The 20,799-nt window shown below is 44.9% G+C and overlaps 2 protein-coding genes across 2 annotated transcripts; one reads left to right on the top strand and one right to left on the bottom strand.

Moving 5' to 3' along the window:
- Positions 1-952, top strand: LOC109784214 (pterocarpan synthase 1-like). The gene is made up of 3 exons (XM_073502110.1): positions 1-344; positions 472-652; positions 869-952. The coding sequence occupies exons 1-3, from the start codon at positions 1-3 to the stop codon at positions 950-952; spliced, it is 609 nt and encodes a 202-aa protein (XP_073358211.1).
- A 705-nt stretch (positions 953-1,657) lies between these two features.
- On the bottom strand, positions 1,658-4,473 carry LOC109784217 (uncharacterized). Its single transcript, XM_020342812.4, has 6 exons — positions 4,176-4,473; positions 3,971-4,065; positions 3,709-3,863; positions 3,559-3,608; positions 2,803-2,877; positions 1,658-2,715 (listed from the first exon to the last, which is right to left on the bottom strand). The coding sequence occupies exons 1-6, from the start codon at positions 4,400-4,402 to the stop codon at positions 1,935-1,937; spliced, it is 1,383 nt and encodes a 460-aa protein (XP_020198401.1). The 5' UTR covers positions 4,403-4,473; the 3' UTR covers positions 1,658-1,934.
- Between the last annotated feature and the right edge of the window lie 16,326 nt (positions 4,474-20,799).

Below are 20,799 nucleotides of genomic sequence, written 5' to 3'. Positions count from 1 at the left end.
ATGGCCTGGCCTAGCCTGGCCGTGCCCCTTGTGTTTGGGTCGTTCTTCATCCTAGCCATGGCTGACCCTTCATTTGTGTGCCCCATTCTTCCTTGTGAGCGTGAGATAAGCCTGCGCTTGTACTTGCACCAAGTTATTGATGGGCCAGACCACAACCAGGTAGTAACCGTTAGTTCTCGCCACCCGGCTTGGTTCGGCACGACCGCCGTCATCGATTGGACAGTCACCGACGCGCCTCAACGCGGTGCGACTATTGTCGCTCGCGCGAAAGGCATGCAAGTGCAGGCGGACGTAGAGGGTCCTGGCTGGTTCCACTATTTCACCATGGTGTTCGAAGATCCAAGGTACGGTCATACTACTAGTGATTCAGCACTTGAGGACTGTAAATTTTACAGAACTACTGTCCACATGATAAAGATAGTCTATGTTTACGGTGATACTTAACATTTCTCGTTGCTCCTAAATGTATAGGTTCGGTGGATCGACGCTTGCAGTGATGGGTCAGTATCTATCAGAAGGCGAGATGGCTATTATGGGCGGGACAGGAGAGTTCGCCATGGCGCGTGGCGTCATCAAGTTCAGAACAGTCAAGAACACTGCCCATGAGAGCTACAAACAACTTGATATCCACACATTCTATGTCCCAACTCGTGTAAGTGAAATGTTCTTATGCTTAATCCATACTCCCTTCTTTTCAGAATGTAGTGCATTCTACACCTTTCAGAATTGCCATAATCTGTTCGTGCGTATGTCAAATCCAGAAGATATTCTTAGATAGCATGGTGAGAAAATTTATCCGAATGATGATGATGGCAATTTTACATACAATTTTACCAGCATAATTCAGCACATATTATTTATGTGGCAGATGTGCAACACGTTAACATTTGATGCGTACAGGCCTTACATTGCAACTGCTGATCTTCCGTTAAAATGGACAACTAATGTTTAAATCAATGAATGGTTTATTGATGTGCATGAAGCTAATATTTCATGATTTCCCTTATTTTGCATGCAGGGCAATACAACCATTACACCCATTACCGTCATCTAGAAAAGCGGTCTAAATTTGTCTGGACTACAGGAAACACATATGGCGTGACCTAAAATTGTTGAGCTTGTTGTTGTTTTATTTTCAAATAATACCTGGATTTTGAGTGTTCCATAGTCAATTAGTTAATCCCAAATCTGTGTGCTACTGCTTGTTGTTTGTATAACGTGTGTTGTTATATATTTTACTTTTACGATATATGATGAGTATGAATCAAACATGTATAAAGTTTCTCTTTGAATAACTTGGTTGCTTGATTGAAATGCTTTGTTCAAAGGCACATGACAAGATAACTGTATTTCTCGAAGTTTTGGTTCAATTTACGGAACAGATAACAAGATACACAGAGATGAAAGATGTTTAATTTACTCCTAGGAGAAATGTCCGTCAATTAGATGGCACATGACAACTTTATACAGTGGCTTTTTCAAAGCACTGAACATTGGTATAGAGTGGATTTTTGTTGATGATAATATCCTTGGTATACAGTGAAACGGAGTTTCCTGGAGACCCAGGACACATATAGTCTGTAAGGAGTGCCAAAAAATTGATTTGTTACATGGCTTTGGCTGATGGAAAATGAGTTGGGAAGGAGACAAGGTAAACTTCCAGAAAATAGCTTCCTTTATAATTCCAAAAATTTAAATGGGTTCTTTGATCAAACTGCCGAACAGAGAAAATCCTTAATCCAGCTAGAGAAAATGCAGGGCTATACGACCATTATCTAGTAATGCAATCTAAATTTGTGTGTATTACAGGAAACAAATATAGCTTGTCGTCGTTTTACTTTCACACAATACAAGTGATTGATCACACCACAGTACTTATGCTACATTCTTCCAGAGAAAGATTCAGGTACTGGGAAACTGAAAATCAGTCCAAACTAAAGAGGCCAGCCGCGAGCACGAAGGAGAGCTGCCCTCTCGGCCCGAGAGGCCATATCTCTCAAATTTGCTCGGGCAGTAGATATGGTGTTCTGTGGCTGCCTCTCTCCCTCACTGTCACGAAGGAGAACTGCCCTCTCGGCCCGAGAGGCCATAGCTCTCAAATTTGCTCGGGCAGTAGATATGGTGTCCTGTGGCTGCCTCTCTCCCTCATTGTCACGAAGGAGAACTGCCCTCTCGGCTCGAGAGGCCATAGCTCTCAAATTTGCTCGGGCAGTAGATATGGTGTTCTGTGGCTGCCTCTCTCCCCCCTCATTATCGAAAGCTGTCATGAACTCCTCCTGCTGCAACCTGTATGCAAGTGAAGCGTCGTCAGATTGGCCTGACCGCGCTGAACTCCTGGTGGCAACCAACTCTGACGCCCGGACAAAGCCTCTGCCACTGTCTCTGCTTCTTGTGCTCCTACCCTGTGTGTCAGAGCTCCCACTGCTGGTGTTCATGGTTCCTGGGACCGGCATACTTCTTCTGCCGCCTGCTGCTAAGGAGCTCCTGGTGCTGTTGCCTATTCTAGTGTAGTCCTGTGTGGTGAAGCTGCTACTGCCACTGGTGTTCCTAACGCCAACTTGTGTATAGTTGTTGCTTCTTGGTAGGCTTTGCTTCACATCGTCCTTGCTTGCTGAGGATGAGGCCATGGAGCTCTTCCTCGCCTCAACTTCGCTAGGAAATAGGAGTTGGATGGTGTTCCAGAGCACTGTGTTGATAGTGCAAGATCTTGAATTACTGCAGAATAACAAAAAATTAGTTGAACCCCTGTTTGTTTTTCTACCATATTTGGAGTAGTGCAAAATCTTGAAGATCGAAGCTTACCTGATTAACTGACGGCATTTTGGGCACCGCTTTCCACACTTAGAGGCGGCATGTTTTAAGCATTGCATGCAAAAGCTGTCAGTGAAAGAAAGGGGCAACAGTGTTATGAGGATCAAGAATTGCATTTAGTATTTGATCTCTGAATTACAGGGCCAATACTCTATGTAGGGAATTTTATGAATTGGCAAAGCACTAAGTGAAGTAAACACAGCTGCTCAGTTCGATATACCAAAACTCATGGCTGTTCAAGTTAACAGGGATGCTAATCTTTGTCACAGTCAACAATTCACGAAACAAATAAATACAGTATGAATTAGATACATTGCACATCTGCATCAAAAATAAGCATTGCCAAGTACAGTTGCCACAAGTGATTAACAACATACCGAATCTCGTAAAGTAACCAGAAACAAAGTTCCTAATTCGTGGTAGTACATGGGATGAATAAGGGGTTTATACACATCACACATTGAATCTTGGGGGAAAAAACAGGAGAACAATTCACGAAACAAATAAATATCATAATTTCTGGAAGTTAAAACTTGGCCCTGTGCTGCAAATGTTGTGAACCAATTCCTAATTCCTGGTACATGGGATGGATAAGGGGTTTATACACATCAAACATTGACATCTTGGGGGAAAGAAAGCATTGGAAAAGGGCAATATCATAATTTCTGGAAGTTAAAACTTGGCTCTGTGCTGCAAAGGTTGTGAACCAACAAACTATCTTTAGACAGTAGTAGCGTGCAAATTTACCTGTGACCACAAGGCGTGGTACTTGGCTGATAGCAGATATCCAAGCAAATCTGTGCAAAATCAAACACTAATCATACTCTACTCAGGGATAATCACATAGGCAATGAAAAGACATGAAACCAAGGATATCGATCTGCCAGACGCCCTTACAGCGCAAGACAGCTCCTCCCTAAGCCGATCCATACACGGCAGCTCGCCACTCGCCGCTGCTTCTCCTTCCTTGGCAGATCCGGACTTCTCCTTCCCATCCACCACAGAAACCTTCTCCTTCTCCTCCTCCGCCTGCTTTACCTCCTTCTTGCCACCTGCAAAGATTTCAAATTAACACCAGATCGACAATTCCCCAAACAGACACAACCCGAAACGCTCAACAGATCGGGGTAAGGAAGAACGCGAGGGGGGAACCACCGACCTTCATGGTCGTTCGGCTTCTCGTCGTCGTCGAGCACAAGCGCCACGGGCGGGATCGGTGTCTCATCCGCCGACTGCCTCCGCGACCTCCGCTTCCTGCAGGAGAGCGATAATTCGTACGGATCCAGAAACCAACCAAGACAAGAAAGAAAGAAAGAGGCGAGGAAGGCCGCGTCGCGCGATTGGTGGGGTGCGGGGATAGGTACCTGGTGTTAGATCCGGTGCTGCCGCCCGCCGTGGAGGAGCCGGAGGGCCGCCTCTTGCGGCGGGACTCGCGGACCGGCGTGTCCTCGACGACGAGCGCCGCGAGGAGGATGGACTCCTCGTCCCAGCCGGCCAGCTCGGCCGCCGAGCGGAACCGGGGACTGAGCAGGCCCGCGCCGCTCTTGGCGGCAGGCGTCCGCCGTGGTGCGGACCTAGGGCTCTCCGCCATCTCCCCCTTTTCTCTCGTGGAGACGGTAGCCGTTGGCTGGGCAAGGGGGGAGGAGAGGCAACGGTCGGCGATTACGAAATTATATTGGCAGATCCCGTCCTCCAAACAGGAAAGGTGTACGCAGCACGCTTCCGCTGCGCCCTTCGTCGCCAGGATCGTCGGCGCTGGCCTTCAACTGGGATAACAAAAGATATTTTTCCTATATGTTTTTTTCAGAAAAAAAATCCTCCGATCTATTACTAATATTATTTTTTGATAAAAGAGTACAAAGATCTCTAGAATAACAAAAAATTACAAATAAATTCATAGACCACTTGACGACGACTACAAACACCGGAGCGGGTCGAAGATGCGCCGCCGTCATCGTTCCTCTATCACCGAAGTAGGCGTTTGGTAGCCTACAAATTGTCCAACTAGCCTTGGGGATGCTTTTTGGGTGACTTTGGGCAGTTTGGTTTGTGTGCAAATAATGTTGAGTCTGGATGGCACGATACTTGAAGCACCTCCGAGTCTGGCTCCGAAGGAACAACAGAATCGATCGTTTCAAGCGAGTCGGGCTCGAGCAATGCAACTGAAACGCAGATGATGACTCATCGTTCAACTCAAGCGTATGAGGTGAAATTTTCTTTAACCACTAGTTTCATCTTGATGTTTCGCACGATTTTCGTGTTGTGCATTATACGATTGTAGACGAGTAGATCTACGTCTCACTATTGACCGTATAAACACGTTCATGTGTGTATGTTATGAACCGATTAATTTTGGCAAAATCTTCGCACATGGTGGGCCGTCGAAATTTCTTTGACCTTTAGCTTTATCTTACCGTTTCACACGACTTTTTACGTTATACGTTTTCTGGTTGGACGGTCGTAAATGAGTAGATCTATGTCTTCCTATTGATTATACAAACATGTCACAATCCAGCTGATACTCCAGTCGCCTGAAAAACGGTTCACACCCAGCTGATTTCATGATCGTTGGATGAGCATTCGAGGACTGTCACACCTTCTACCTTGAGTCGGCCCTTCACGTCTTCCTTCAACACCCCACTCCCATGTGAGGTAAGTTCAATAAGACATGAGATTAATCGTCCGTGCACACGTAACCAAAAATCAACACACTGCATCTTGGAGGAAATGCTTGCTACCAAATAGTCACATGTGTAATTTTTCTCATCCACGTTGGGAGGATGCAGGAGACTAAACGAGTTGCACAACATGGTTTTACCTGTGTCCACTTAGCCAGACCCAACTCCGACAACCTCCCGAAAAACGTAAAAGGCGTGTCAACTATCAAACGCCTCCTAAGAGCATCTTCAACGGGTACCCTGTTTTAGGGCATAACTGCTTTTTAGGGCATTTTGGTGCCAAAAACGTAACTCTAACATTGCCTTTGTTGTAAATCTTGCAAGAACATTCTAGGACATCCAAAAAATAGGGTAGTGCCAACTACAAAATATATGGCACTCGTGCGGCTGCCACAAATCAAAAATTGAGCCGCACACATCCCAACTGGCATGTCAAGAACCTTCCCCGTTGACAGTGTCATACACCAGGGATGGCTCACTGTGGGGAGCCCGGATGAAGGCTTGCCAAGGGGCCCACGAGGCCCAACGACAGAGGGAGTCCTAACGAGAAGATAGTCGCCTGATGACCATCTTGCCTCCCAAGCAAGGGCGGCGGTGACCTAGATCACATCCCTCCTCCTGTAAAATCCTAGCCTCCATCGTGTATATAAGGGGAGGCTAGATGACTCCCATTCCCATCTATTCTCAGATATATAAACTCTCGGTAGCAACCTCATACACCATTGTAATCCCTCGCACGAGGTATCCCTTCACCATGAATAACAAAAGCAAGCAGGATGTAGGGTATTACTCTCTGAAGATCCAAACCTAGGTAAAATCCTCGTATGACCTCCGATCCAAGACTTCCAACTATGCTTGGACCCCTACCGAGGGATCTGACGGTTTTCTGCACCATCACCCATAACCGTTTTCCATCCCACACTGCTGCCCCACCGAATCTAGCCACCAGCGTACCACCTCGCCCATCAGATCCACCGCCTCTCTTCCAATTGTCGCACCGCCACCGCCCCCGCTGCCGCAGCACCCCATTTACATTCGGCGGCCACCTCAATCGCCGTCGTGCCGCACTGCCTCGTCGATCTAATCCGACAGCTACCACCGTCGCGTTGCGTGGCACCTTCGGATTCGACGTCCACCCTCTTCCAATCGGCCGCCGCCACTAAGGATGCCATTGAAACACACGCCGAAGAGCAAGACCGGCTTCTATGGTGTTCAGTTGCGAGACTCCGGCTCGCTAAAGTGCCGAGATGAAGTGCAATGACTAGCAAAATTGGGTCGGCACCTTCCAGTCGGTGGACCTCGTCGCCTGTGCGCCTTCGGCACCAGCTATTGGAAGCTCAAGCCACGGAACGAGTTGAACTCCCAGAAATCGAATCCCGGGAGGCGGAGGAGTTCATTAGTCTATCGGTGAATATTCTATCCCGTGCGGCGAGAGGGATGCCCACATCGTCCTGGAGCATCGAGACACCCGGGAGAGCGATGAGGCGGCGATGGCGAGGTTGGTCGCGAAAAATCCACACCTTGTGCAGGTGGAGGCAGAATGGTTCTGGAAGATAGACAATGAGAGAATGAAAGAGGACGAGGCTGGCCTCTCCAGGGTGATCAAGGCCGATTCCAAATGACGAGGTTCAACTCGACGGTGTGGGTGAGAACTGCATACCTCCGAGGAGGAGACCATGACACTTTGGAACAATGTCGATACACAACTGACGATAACGAGTAGTATGTGCGTAGTGTGTCCGTAGGAGTATTGTGTTTAAGTTTGAATGTTTAGATGTTTAGATCGTTGCAAGTTTAAAAATTTGAATGTTCATGAGTTTGTATTGAAGTATGCAATGTGATCAAGTAGTTTGGATGAGTGCCCTATTTTTAGGGCAGCGGTTATTTGAGTGCCCTAAAAATCGCATTTTTGTGCCCTAAAGTTACTCCGACTGGTTTTTGATGGGGCGCTGCTAGACCGGCGCCAGTTTTTGGCCGATCATCTACAGGTCGCTCGATTCGTGCAACCCCAGCCATCTGATTGTGTCTTCCCCAAACAGACTCACGTGTGCACCTTCTTCCCTTCACGCACGCACATCCCGGTAACCACCCCCACCCCCTGTCGCCCCGGTCGTCCTCCATGGCCACCGCCCTCCTGCATAGGTCATCACCCTCATCACAGGGCGGAGTTCGCCGTCACCGTTGGTCATAGCTCGCTCTCATCGTCCATGCACAATCGTCACAATAGCATGCTCTGTTGTAGCTCTGCCTTCACATCTCCACGTCCTCTCCCCCGTCTCCCAGTCTCCATGTCCTGCGTCCCTGCTGTTGGGGAACGTAGTAATTTCAAAAAAAAAAATCCTACGCACACGCAAGATCATGGTGATGCATAGCAACGAGAGGGGAGAGTGTTGTCCACGTACCCTCGTAGACCGAAAGCGGAAGCGTTAGCACAACGCGGTTGATGTAGTCGTACGTCTTCACGATCCGACCGATCCAAGTAACGAGATTGAACGAGGTATTGGGATACCGGCGATCGAATCTCGGGCAAGTAACATACCGATTGACAAAGGGAATTGTATACGGGATTGATTGAATCCTCGACATCGTGATTCATCCGATGAGATCATCGAGGAGCATGTGGGAGCCAACATGGGTATCCAGATCCCGCTGTTGGTTATTGACCGGAGAGTCGTCTCGGTCATGTCTGCGTGTCTCCCGAACCCGTAGGGTCTACACACTTAAGGTTCGTTGACGCTAGGGTTGTAGAGATATTAGTATGCGGTAACCCGAAAGTTGTTCGGAGTCCCGGATGAGATCCCAGACGTCACGAGGAGTTCCGGAATGGTCCGGAGGTAAAGATTTATATATGGGAAGTCTTGTTTTGGTCGCCGGAAAAGTTTCGCGCATTATTGGTATTGTACCGGGAGTGCCGAAAGGGGTCCGGGGGTCCACCTGCCCCGGGGGGCCACATGGGCTGTAGGGGTGTGCGCCTTGGCCTATATGGGCCAAGGGCACCAGCCCCAAGAGGCCATGCGCCAAGAGATAAGGGAAAGGGAGAGTCCTAAAGGGGGAAGGCACCTCCTAGGTGCCTTGGGGAGGATGGACTCCTCCCTGGCCGCACCCTTCCTTGGAGGAAGGGCCAAGGCTGCGCCCCCCTCTCCCTTGGCCCTATATATAGTGGGGGGAAGGGAGGGCGGCCGTACCCAAGCCCTGGCGCCTCCCTCTCCCTCCCGTGACACATCTCCCTCTTCCCGCAGCGCTTGGCGAAGCCCTGTTGGAATCCCGCTACTTCCACCACCACGCCGTCGTGCTGCTGGATCTCCATCAACCTCTCCTCCCCCCTTGCTGGATCAAGAAGGAGGAGACGTCGCTGCTCCGTACGTGTGTTGAACGCGGAGGTGCCGTCCGTTCGGCGCTAGGATCATCGGTGATTTGGATCACGACGAGTACGACTCCATCAACCCCGTTCTCTTGAACGCTTCCGCTCGCGATCTACAAGGGTATGTAGATGCACTCCTCCCCTCTCGTTGCTAGCATCTCCTAGATTGATCTTGGTGACACGTAGGAAAATTTTGAATTTCTGCTACGTTCCCCAAAAGTGGCATCATGAGCCAGGTCTATGCGTAGATTCTATGCACGAGTAGAACACAAAGTAGTTGTGGGCGATGATTTGTTCAATTTGCTTACCATTACTAGTCTTATCTTGATTCGGCGGCATTGTGGGATGAAGCGGCCCGGACTGACCTTACACGTACTCTTACGTGAGACAGGTTCCACCGACTGACATGCACTTGATGCATAAGGTGGCTAGCGGGTGTCTGTCTCTCCCACTTTAGTCGGATCCGATTCGATGAAAAGGGTCCTTATGAAGGGTAAATAGCAATTGGCATATCACCGTTGTGGCTTTTGCATAGGTAAGAAACATTCTTGCTAGAAACCCATAGCAGCCACGTAAAACATGCAACAACAATTAGAGGACGTCTAACTTGTTTTTGCAGGGTATGCTATGTGATGTGATATGGACAAAAGGATGTGATGAATGATATATGTGATGTATGAGATTGATCATGTTCTTGTAATAGGAATCACGACTTGCATGTCGATGAGTATGACAACCGGCAGGAGCCATAGGAGTTGTCTTAATTTATTGTATGACCTGCGTGTCAATAAAAACGCCATGTAATTACTTTACTTTATTGCTAACCGTTAGCCATAGTAGTAGAAGTAATAGTTGGCGAGACAACTTCATGAAGACACGATGATGGAGATCATGGTATCATGCCGGTGACGAAGGTGATCATGCCGCGCCTCGAAGATGGAGATCAAAAGGCGCAAGATGATATTGGCCATATCATGTCACTTTATGATTTGCATGTGATGTTTGTCATGTTTACATCTTATTTGCTTAGAACGACGGTAGCATAAATAAGATGATCCCTCACTAAAATTTCAAGAGATGTGTTCCCCCTAACTATGCACCGTTGCGAAGGTTCGTTGTTTCGAAGCACCACGTGATGATCGGGTGTGATAGATTCTAACGTTCGCATACAACGGGTGTTGACGAGCCTAGCATGTACAGACATGGCCTCGGAACACAAGCAAAACACTTAGGTTGACTTGACGAGCCTAGCATGTACAGACATGGCCTCGGAACACAAGAGACCGAAAGGTCGAACATGAGTTGTATAGTAGATACGATCAACATCGAGATGTTCACTGATGATGACTAGTCCGTCTCACGTGATGATTGGACACGGCCTAGTCGATTTGGATCATGTATCACTTAGATGACTAGAGGGATGTCTATCTAAGTGGGAGTTCATTAAATAATCAGATGAACTTAATTATCATGAACATAGTCAAAAGGTCTTTGCAAATTATGTCATAGCTTACGCTTTAGTTCTACTGTTTAAGATATGTTCCTAGAGAAAATTTAGTTGAAAGTTGATAGTAGCAATTATGCGGACTGGGTCCGTAAACTGAGGATTGTCCTCATTGCTGCACAGAAGGCTTATGTCCTTAATGCACCGCTCGGTGTGCTGAACCTCGAGCGTCGTCTGTAGATGTTGCGAAACATCTGACATACACGTTTTGATGACTACGTGATAGTTCAGTGTGTGATGCTAACGGTTTAAAATTGTGGCACCAAAGACGGTTTTGAAACGTCGCAGAACATATGAGATGTTCCAAAGACTGAAATTGGGATTTCAGACAAGTGCCCACGTCAAGAGGTATGAGACCTCTGACAAGTTTCTTAAGCCTGCAAACTAAGGGAGAAAAGCTCAATCGTTGAGCATGTGCTCAGATTGTCTAAGTACTACAATCGCTTGAATCGAGTGGGAGTTAATCTTCCAGATGAGATAGTGATGGTTCTCCATAGTCACTGCCACCAAGCTATTAGAGCTTCGTGATGAACTATAAAATATCAGGGATAGCCATGATGATCCTTGAGCAACTCGCGATGTTTGACACCGCGAAAGTAGAAATCAAGAAGGAGCATCAATTGTTGATGGTTAGTAAAACCACTAGTTTTGAGAAGGGCAAGGACAAGAAGGGATACTTCATGAAACGGCAAATCAGTTGCTGCTCTAGTGAAGAAACCCAAGGTTGAACCCAAACCCGAGACTAAATGCTTCTGTAATGAGGGGAACGGTCACTGAAGCAAAACTACCCTAGATACTTGGTAGATGAGAAGGTAGGCAAGGTCGACAGAAGTATATTGGATATACATTATATTAATGTGTACTTTACTAGTACTCCTAGTAGCACCAGGGTATTAGATACCGGTTCGGTTGCTAAGTGTTGGTAACTCGAAATAAAAGGCTACGGAAAAAACGGAGACTAGCTAAAGGTGAGATGACGATATGTGTTGGAAGTGTTTCCAAGGTTGATGTGATCAAGCATCGCATGCTCCCTCTACCATCGAGATTGGTGTTAAACCTAAATAATTGTTATTTGGTGTTTGCGTTGAGCATAGACATGATTGGATTATGTTTATCGCAATACGGTTATTCATTTAAGGAGAATAATGGTTACTCTGTCTATTTGAATAATACCTTCAATGGTCTTGCACCTAAAATGAATGGTTCATTGAATCTCGATCCTAGTGATACACATGTTCATGCCAAAAGATATAAAATAGTAATGATAGTACCACATACTTGTGACACTGCCATTTGAGTCATATTGGTATAAAACGCATGAAGAAGCTCCATGTTGATGGATCTTTGGACTCACTCGTTTTTGAAAAGATTGAGACATGCGAACCATGTCTATAGGTAGATATGCATGAAGAAACTCCATACAAATGGATCGTTTGGACTCACTTGATTTAGAATCACTTGAGACATGCAAATCATAACACATGGGCAAGATGACTGAAAGGCCTCGTTTTCAGTAAGATGGAACAAGAGAGCAACTTGTTGGAAGTAATACATTTGATGTGTGCAGTCCAATGAGTGCTGAGGCACGCAGTGGATATCGTTATGTTCTTACTTCACAGATGATTTGAGTAGATGCTAAGAATATTTACTTGATGAAACACAAGTCTGAATTATTGAAAGGTTGAAGTAATTTCAGAGTGAAGTTGAAGATCGTCGTGACAAGAGGATAAAATGTATACGATATGATCATAGAGATATCTGAGTTACGAGTTTGGCACACAATTAAGACATTGTGGAAATTGTTTCACAACTAATACCACCTGGAACACCATAGTGTGATGGTGTGTCCGAACATCATAACTGCACCCTATTGGATATGGTGCATACCATGATGTCTCTTATCGAATTATCACTATCGTTTATGGGTTAGGCATTAGAGACAACCGCATTCACTTTAAATAGGGCACCACGCAATTCCGTTGAGACGACACCGTATGAACTATGGTTTAGAGAAACCTAAGCTGTTGTTTCTTAAAAGTTTGGGGCTGCGACGCTTATGTGAAAAAGTTTCAGGCTGATAAGCTCGAACCCAAAGCGGATAAATGCATCTTCATAGAATACCCAAAACAGTTGGGTATACCTCCTATTTCAGATCTGGAACCAAAAGTGATTGTTTCTAAAAACGGGTCCTTTCTCGAGGAAAAGTTTCTCTCGAAAGAATTGAGTGGGAGGATGGTGGTGACTTGATGAGGTTATTGAACCATGACTTCAACTAGTGTGTAGCAGGGCACAGGAAGTTGTTCCTGTGGCACCTACACCAATTGAAGTGGAAGCTTATGATAGTGATCATGAAACTTCGGATCAAGTCACTACCAAACCTCGTAGGTCGACAAGGATGCGTACTACTTCAGAGTGGTACGTAATCCTGTCTTGGAAGTCATGTTGCTAGACAACAATGAACCTACAAGCTGTGGAGAAGCGATGGTGGGCCCGGATTCCGACGAATGGCTCGAGGCCATAAAATCCGAGAGGATCCATGTATGAAAACAAAGTATAGACTTTGAAAGAACTACTTGATAGTCACAAGGCTGTTGGGTACAGATGGATTTTAAAAGGGAAGACAGACAATGATGGTAAGTGTCACCATTAAGAAAGCTCGACTTGTCGTTAAGATGTTTTTCGGCAAGTTCAAGGAGTTGACTGCGATGAGACTTTCTCACTCGTAGCGATGCTAAGAGTCTGTTGGAATTATATTAGCAGTTACTGCACTATTTATGAACTCTTGCAGATAGGATGTCAAAACATTGTTTCCTCGACGATTTTCTTGAGGAAAGGTTGTATGTGATACAACCAGAAGGTTTTGTCAATCCTGAAAGATGCTAACAAGTATGCAAAGCTCCAGCAATCCTTCTAAGGATTGGAGTAAGCATCTCGGAGTTGGAATGTACGCTTTGATGAGATGATCAAAGATTTTGGGTTTTTTTACAAAGTTTATGAGAAACTTGTATTTCCAAAGAAGTGAGTGGGATCACTATAGAATTTCTGATGAGTATATGTTGTTGACATATTGTTGATCAGAAATGATGTAGAATTTCTGGAAAGCATACAGGGTTATTTGAAAAGTGTTTTTCAATGGAAAACCTGGATTAAGCTACTTGAACATTGAGCATCAAGATCTATAAGGATAGATCAAAAACGCTCAATAGTACTTTCAAATGAATACATGCCGTGACAAGATTTTGAAGGAGTTCAAAATAGATCAGCAAAGAAGGAGTTCTTGGCTGTGTTACAAGGTGTGAGTATTGAGTAAGACTCAAGACCTGACCACGGCAGAAGAGAGAGAAAGGACGAAGGTCGTCCCCTATGCTTTAGACGTAGGCTCTACAGTATGCTATGCTGTGTACCGCACCTGAAGTGTGCCTTGCCATGAGTCAGTCAAGGGGTACATAAGTGATCTAGGAATGGATCACATGACAGCGGTCGAACTTATCCTTAGTAATTAGTGGACTAAGGAATTTTCTCGATTATGGAGGTGGTAAAAGAGTTCGTCGTAAAGGGTTACGTCGATGCAACTTTGACACTAATCCGGATGACTCTGAGTAGTAAACCGGATTCGTATAGTAGAGCAGTTATTTGGAATAGCTCCAAGTAGCGCGTGGTAGCTGCATCTACAGGATGACATAGAGATTTATAAAGCACACACGGATCTGAAAGGTTCAGACCCGTTGACTAAAACCTCTCTCGTAAGCATAACATGATCAAACCCTAGAACTCATTGAGTGTTAATCACATGGTGATGTGAACTAGATTATTGACTCTAGTAAACTCTTGGGTATTAGTCACATGGCGATGTGAACTTTGAGTGTTAATCACATGGTGATGTGAACTAGATTATTGACTCTAGTGCAAGTGGGAGACTGTTGGAAATATGCCCTAGAGGCAATAATAAAATGGTTATTATTATATTTCCTTGTTCATGATAATTGTCTATTGTTCATACTATAATTGTATTAACTGGAAACCGTAATACATGTGTGAATACATAGACCACAACGTGTCCCTAGTAAGCCTCTAGTTGACTAGCACGTTGATCAATAGATGGTTATGGTTTCCTGACCATGGACATTGGATGTCATTGATAACGGGATCACATCATTAGGAGAATGATGTGATGGACAAGACCCAATCCTAAGCATAGCACAAGATCGTGTAGTTCGTTTGCTAGAGCTTTTCTAATGTCAAGTATCATTTCCTTAGACCATGAGACTGTGCAACTCCCGGATACCGTAGGAATGCTTTGGGTGTACCAAACGTCACAACGTAACTGGGTGGCTATAAAGGTGCACTACAGGTATCTCCGAAAGTGTCTGTTGGGTTGGCACGAATCGAGACTGGGATTTGTCACTCCGTATGACGGAGAGGTATCTCTGGGCCCACTCGGTAATGCATCATCATAATGAGCTCAATGTGACTAAGGAGTTAGCCACGGGATCATGCATTACGGTACGAGTAAAGTGACTTGCCGGTAACGAGATTGAACGAGGTATTGGGATACCGGCGATCGAATCTCGGGCAAGTAACATACCGATTGACAAAGGGAATTGTATACGGGATTGATTGAATCCTCGACATCGTGGTTCATCCGATGAGATCATCGAGGAGCATGTGGGAGCCAACATGGGTATCCAGATCCCGCTGTTGGTTATTGACCGGAGAGTCGTCTCGGTCATGTCTGCGTGTCTCCCGAACCCGTAGGGTCTACACACTTAAGGTTCGGTGACGCTAGGGTTGTAGAGATATTAGTATGCGGTAACCCGAAAGTTGTTCGGAGTCCCGGATGAGATCCCGGACGTCACGAGGAGTTCCGGAATGGTCCGGAGGTAAAGATTTATATATGGGAAGTCTTGTTTTGGTCGCCGGAAAAGTTTCGCGCATTATCGGTATTGTACCGGGAGTGCCGAAAGGGGTCTGGGGGTCCACCTGCCCCGGGGGGCCACATGGGCTGTAGGGGTGTGCGCCTTGGCCTATATGGGCCAAGGGCACCACCCCCAAGAGGCCCATGCGCCAAGAGATAAGGGAAAGGGAGAGTCCTAAAGGGGGAAGGCACCTCCTAGGTGCCTTGGGGAGGATGGACTCCTCCCTGGCCGCACCCTTCCTTGGAGGAAGGGCCAAGGCTGCGCCCCCCCTCCCTTGGGCCTATATATAGTGGGGGGAAGGGAGGGCAGCAGTACCCAAGCCCTGGCGCCTCCCTCTCCCTCCCGTGACACATCTCCCTCCTCCCGCAGCGCTTGGCGAAGCCCTGTTGGAATCCCGCTACTTCCACCACCACGCCGTCGTGCTGCTGGATCTCCATCAACCTCTCCTCCCCCCTTGCTGGATCAAGAAGGAGGAGACATCGCTGCTCCGTACGTGTGTTGAACGCGGAGGTGCCGTCCGTTCGGCGCTAGGATCATCGGTGATTTGGATCACGACGAGTACGACTCCATCAACCCCGTTCTCTTGAACGCTTCCGCTCGCGATCTACAAGGGTATGTAGATGCACTCCTCCCCTCTCGTTGCTAGCATCTCCTAGATTGATCTTGGTGACACGTAGGAAAATTTTGAATTTCTGCTACGTTCCCCAAAAACGGGTTCGAGACCTATGTAGACATGACCGAGACACGTCTCTAGTCAATAACCAATAGCGGAACCTGGATACTCATATTGGCTCCCACATATTCTACGAAGAAATTTATTGGTCAAACCGCATAACAACATACGTTGTTCCCTTTGTCATCGGTAGGTTACTTGCCCGAGATTCGATCGTCGGTATCTCAATACCTAGTTCAATCTCGTTACCGGCAAGTCTCTTTACTCGTTCCGTAATGCGTCATCCCGCAACTAAATCATTAGTCACATTGCTTGCAAGGCTTATAGTGATGTGCATTACCGAGAGGGCCCAGAGATACCTCTCCGACAATCGGAGTGACAAATCCTAATCTCAAAATACGCCAACTCAACAAGTACCTTCGGAGACACCTGTAGAGCACCTGTATAATCACCCAGTTACGTTGTGACGTTTGGTAGCACACAAAGTGTTCCTCCGGTAAACGGGAGTTGCATAATCTCATAGTCATAGGAACATGTTTAAGTCATGAAGAAAGCAGTAGCAACATACTAAACGATCAAGTGCTAAGCTAACGGAATGGGTCAAGTCAATCACATCATTCTCCTAATGATGTGATCCCGTTAATCAAATGACAACTCATGTCCATGGCTAGGAAACTCAACCATCTTCGATTAACGAGCTAGTCAAGTAGAGGCATACTAGTGACACTATGTTTGTCTATGTATTCACACATGTATTATGTTTCCGGTTAATACAATTCTAGCATGAATAATAAACATTTATCATGATATGAGGAAATAAATAATAACTTTATTATTGCCTCTAGGGCATATTTCCTTCAGTCTCCCACTTGCACTAGAGTCAATAATCTAGTTCACATCGCCATGTGATTTAACATCAATAGTTCACATCTTTATGTGGTTAACACCCATAGTTCACATCGTCATGTGACCAACACCCAAAGGGTTTACTAGAGTCAGTAATCTAGTTCACATCGCTATGTGATTAACACCCAAAGAGTACTAAGGTGTGATCATGTTTTTCTTGTGAGATAATTTTAGTCAACGGGTCTGTCACATTCAGATCCGTAAGTATTTTGCAAATTTCTATGTCTACAATGCTCTGCACGGAGCTACTCTAGCTAATAGCTCCCACTTTCAATATGTATCCAGATTGAGACTTAGAGTCATCTGGATCAGTGTCAAACTTGCATCGACGTAACCCTTTACGACGAACCTTTTGTCACCTCCATAATCGAGAAACATATCCTTATTCCACTAAGGATAATTTTGACCGCTATCCAGTGATCTACTCCTAGATCACTATTGTACTCCCTTGCCAAACTCAGTGGTAGGGTATACAATAGATCTGGTACATAGCATGGCATACTTTATAGAACATATGGCTGAGGCATAGGGAATGACTTTCATTCTCTTTCTATCTTCTGCCGTGGTCGGGCTTTGAGTATTACTCAATTTCACACCTTGTAACACAGGCAAGAACTCTTTCTTTGACTGTTCCATTTTGAACTATTTCAAAATCTTGTCAAGGTATGTACTCATTGAAAAAACTTATCAAGCGTCTTGATCTATCTCTATAGATCTTGATGCTCAATATGTAAGCAGCTTCACCGAGGTCTTTCTTTGAAAAACTCCTTTCAAATACTCATTTATGCTTTCCAGAAAATTCTACATTATTTCTGATCAACAATATGTCATTCACATATATTTATCAGAAATGTTGTAGTGCTCCCACTCACTTTCTTGTAAATACAGGCTTCACCGCAAGTCTGTATAAAACTATATGCTTTGATCAACTCATCAAAGCGTATATTCCAACTCCGAGATGCTTGCACCAGTCCATAGATGGATCGCTGGAGCTTGCACATTTTGTTAACACCTTTAGGATCGACAAAACCTTCTGGTTGCATCATATACAACTCTTCTTTAAGAAATCCATTAAGGAATGTAGTTTTGACATCCATTTGCCAGATTTCATAAAATGTGGCAATTTGCTAACATGATTCGGACAGACTTAAGCATCGCTACGAGTGAGAAAATCTCATCATAGTCAACACCTTGAACTTTGTCAAAAACCTTTTTCAACAAGTCTAGCTTTGTAGATAGTAACACTACTATCAGCGTCCGTCTTCCTCTTGAAGATCCATTTATTTTCTATGGCTTGCCGATCATCGGGCAAGTCAACCAAAGTCCACACTTTGTTCTCATACATGGATCTCATCTCAGATTTCATGGCCTCAAGCCATTTCGCGGAATCTGGGCTCATCATTGCTTCCTCATAGTTCGTAGGTTCGTCATGGTCAAGTAACATGACCTCCAGAACAGGATTACCATACCACTCTGGTGCGGATCTCACTCTGGTTTACCTATGAGGTTCGGTAGTAACTTGATCTGAAGTTACATGATCATCATCATTAGCTTCCTCACTAATTGGTGTAGTAGTCACAGGAACAGATTTCTGTGATGAACTACTTTCCAATAAGGGAGCAGGTACAGTTACCTCATCAAGTTCTACTTTCCTCCCACTCACTTCTTTCGAGAGAAACTCCTTCTCTAGAAAGGATCCATTCTTAGCAACGAATATCTTGCCTTCGGATCTGTGATAGAAGGTGTACCCAACTGTCTCCTTTGGGTATCCTATGAAGACACATTTCTCCGATTTGGGTTTGAGCTTATCAGGATGAAACTTTTTCTTATAAGCATCGCAACCCCAAACTTTAAGAAACGACAACTTTGGTTTCTTGCCAAACCACAGTTCATACGGTGTCGTCTCAACGGATTTAGATGGTGCCCTTTTTAACGTCAATGCAGCTGTCTCTAATGCATAACCCCAAAACTAGAGTGGTAAATCGGTAAGAAACATCATAGATTGCACTATATCCAATAAAGTACGATTATGACGTTCGGACACACCATTATGCTGTGGTGTTCTAGGTGGCACGAATTTGTGAAACTATTCCACATTGTTTTAATTGAAGACCAAACTCGTAACTCAAATATTTGTCTCCGCGATCAGATCATAGAAACTTTATTTTCTTGTTATGATGATTTTCCACTTCACTCTAAAATTCTTTGAACTTTTCAAATGTTTCAGACTTATGTTTCATCAAGTAGATATACCCATATCTGCTCGAATCATCTGTGAAGGTTAGAAAATAACGATACCCGCCGCGAGCCTCAACACTCATCGGACCGCATACATCAGTATGTATTATTTCCAATAAGTCAGTTGCTCGCTCCATTGTTCCGGAGAACGGAGTCTTAGTCATCTTGCCCATGAGGCATGGTTCGCAAGCATCAAGTGATTCATAATCAAGTGATTCCAGAACCCATCGACATGGAGTTTCTTCATGCGCTTTACACCAATATGACCTAAACGGCAGTGCCACAAATAAGTTGCACTATCATTATTAACTTTGCATCTTTTGGCTTCAATATTATGAATATGTGTATCACTACAATCGAGATCTAACAAACCATTTTCATTGGGTGTATGACCATAGAAGGTTTTATTCATGTAAACAGAACAACAATTATTCTCTAATTTAAATGAATAACCGTATTGCAATAAACATGATCAAATCATATTCATGCTGAACGCAAACACCAAATGACATTTATTTAGGTTCAACACTAATCTCGAAAGTATAGGGAGTGTGCGATGATGATCATATCAATCTTGGAACTGCTTCCAACACACATCGTCACTTCACTCTTAACTAGTTTATGTTCATTCTGCAACTCCCGTTTCGAGTTACTACTCTTAGCAACTGAACTAGTATCAAATACCGCGGGGTTGCTATAAACACTAGTAAAGTACGCATCAATAACATGTATATCAAATATACCTTTGTTCATTTTGCCATCCTTCTTATCCGCCAAGTATCTAGGGGCAGTTCCACTTCCGGTGACCATTTCCTTTGCAGTAGAAGCACTCAGTTTCAGGCTTGGGTCTAGCTTTGGGCTTCTTCACGGGAGCAACAACTTGCTTGCCGTTCTTTTTGAAGTTCCCCTTCTTCCCTTTGCCCTTCTCTTGAAACTAGTGGTCTTGTCAACCATCAACACTTGATGTTTTTCTTGATTTCTACCTTCGTCGATTTCAGTATCACGAAGAGCTTGGGAATCATTTCCGTTATCCCTTGCATATTATAGTTCATCACGAAGTTCTAGTAACTTGGTGATAGTGACTAGAGAACTCTGTCAATCACTATCTTATCTGTAAGATTAACTCCCACTTGATTCATGTGATTGTAGTACTCAGACATTCTGAGCACATGCTCACTAGCTGAGCTATTCTCCTCCATCTTGTAGGCAAAGTACTTGTCAAAGGTCTCATACCTTTCGACATGGGCATGAGTCTGAAATACTAATTTCAACTCTTGGAACATCTCATATGCTCCGTGGTGTTTCAAAAACGTATTTGAAGCCCCGATTCTAAGCCGTAAAGCATGATGCACTAAGCTATCAAGTAGTCATCAAATCGAGCTTGCCAAACGTTCATAACGTCTGCATTTGCTCCTGCAAGCGGTCTGTCACCTAGTGGTGCATCAAGGACATAATTCTTCTGTGCAGCAATGAGGATAGTTCTCAGATCACGGATCCAATCCGCATCATTGCTACTAACATCTTTCAACTTAGTTTTCTCTAGGAACATATCAAAAATAAAACAGGGGAGCTAAACGCGAGCTATTGATCTACAACATAGATATGCTAATACTACCAGGACTAAGTTCATGATAAATTAAAGTTCAATTAATCATATTACTTAAGAACTCCCACTTAGATAGACATCCCTCTAGTCATCTAAATGATCACGT

This window comes from Aegilops tauschii, chromosome 6 (genome assembly GCF_002575655.3).
Source record: "Aegilops tauschii subsp. strangulata cultivar AL8/78 chromosome 6, Aet v6.0, whole genome shotgun sequence".
NCBI classification, from domain to species: domain Eukaryota; kingdom Viridiplantae; phylum Streptophyta; class Magnoliopsida; order Poales; family Poaceae; genus Aegilops; species Aegilops tauschii.
Note: the sequence above shows the minus strand (reverse complement) of the source record. Positions and strands in the feature narration are given on the sequence as shown.

Coding starts and splice junctions, on each gene's coding strand:
- LOC109784214 (XM_073502110.1), top strand. CDS start 1: ATGGCCTGGCCTAGCCTGGCCGTGCCCCTTGTGTTTGGGTCGTTCTTC. Junction 345..471: donor ATGGTGTTCGAAGATCCAAG/GTACGGTCATAC, acceptor CTAAATGTATAG/GTTCGGTGGATCGACGCTTG. Junction 653..868: donor CATTCTATGTCCCAACTCGT/GTAAGTGAAATG, acceptor TTTATGTGGCAG/ATGTGCAACACGTTAACATT.
- LOC109784217 (XM_020342812.4), bottom strand. CDS start 4,402: ATGGCGGAGAGCCCTAGGTCCGCACCACGGCGGACGCCTGCCGCCAAG. Junction 3,864..3,970: donor GAAGCCGAACGACCATGAAG/GTCGGTGGTTCC, acceptor AAATCTTTGCAG/GTGGCAAGAAGGAGGTAAAG. Junction 2,878..3,558: donor ACCACGCCTTGTGGTCACAG/GTAAATTTGCAC, acceptor TTTCACTGACAG/CTTTTGCATGCAATGCTTAA.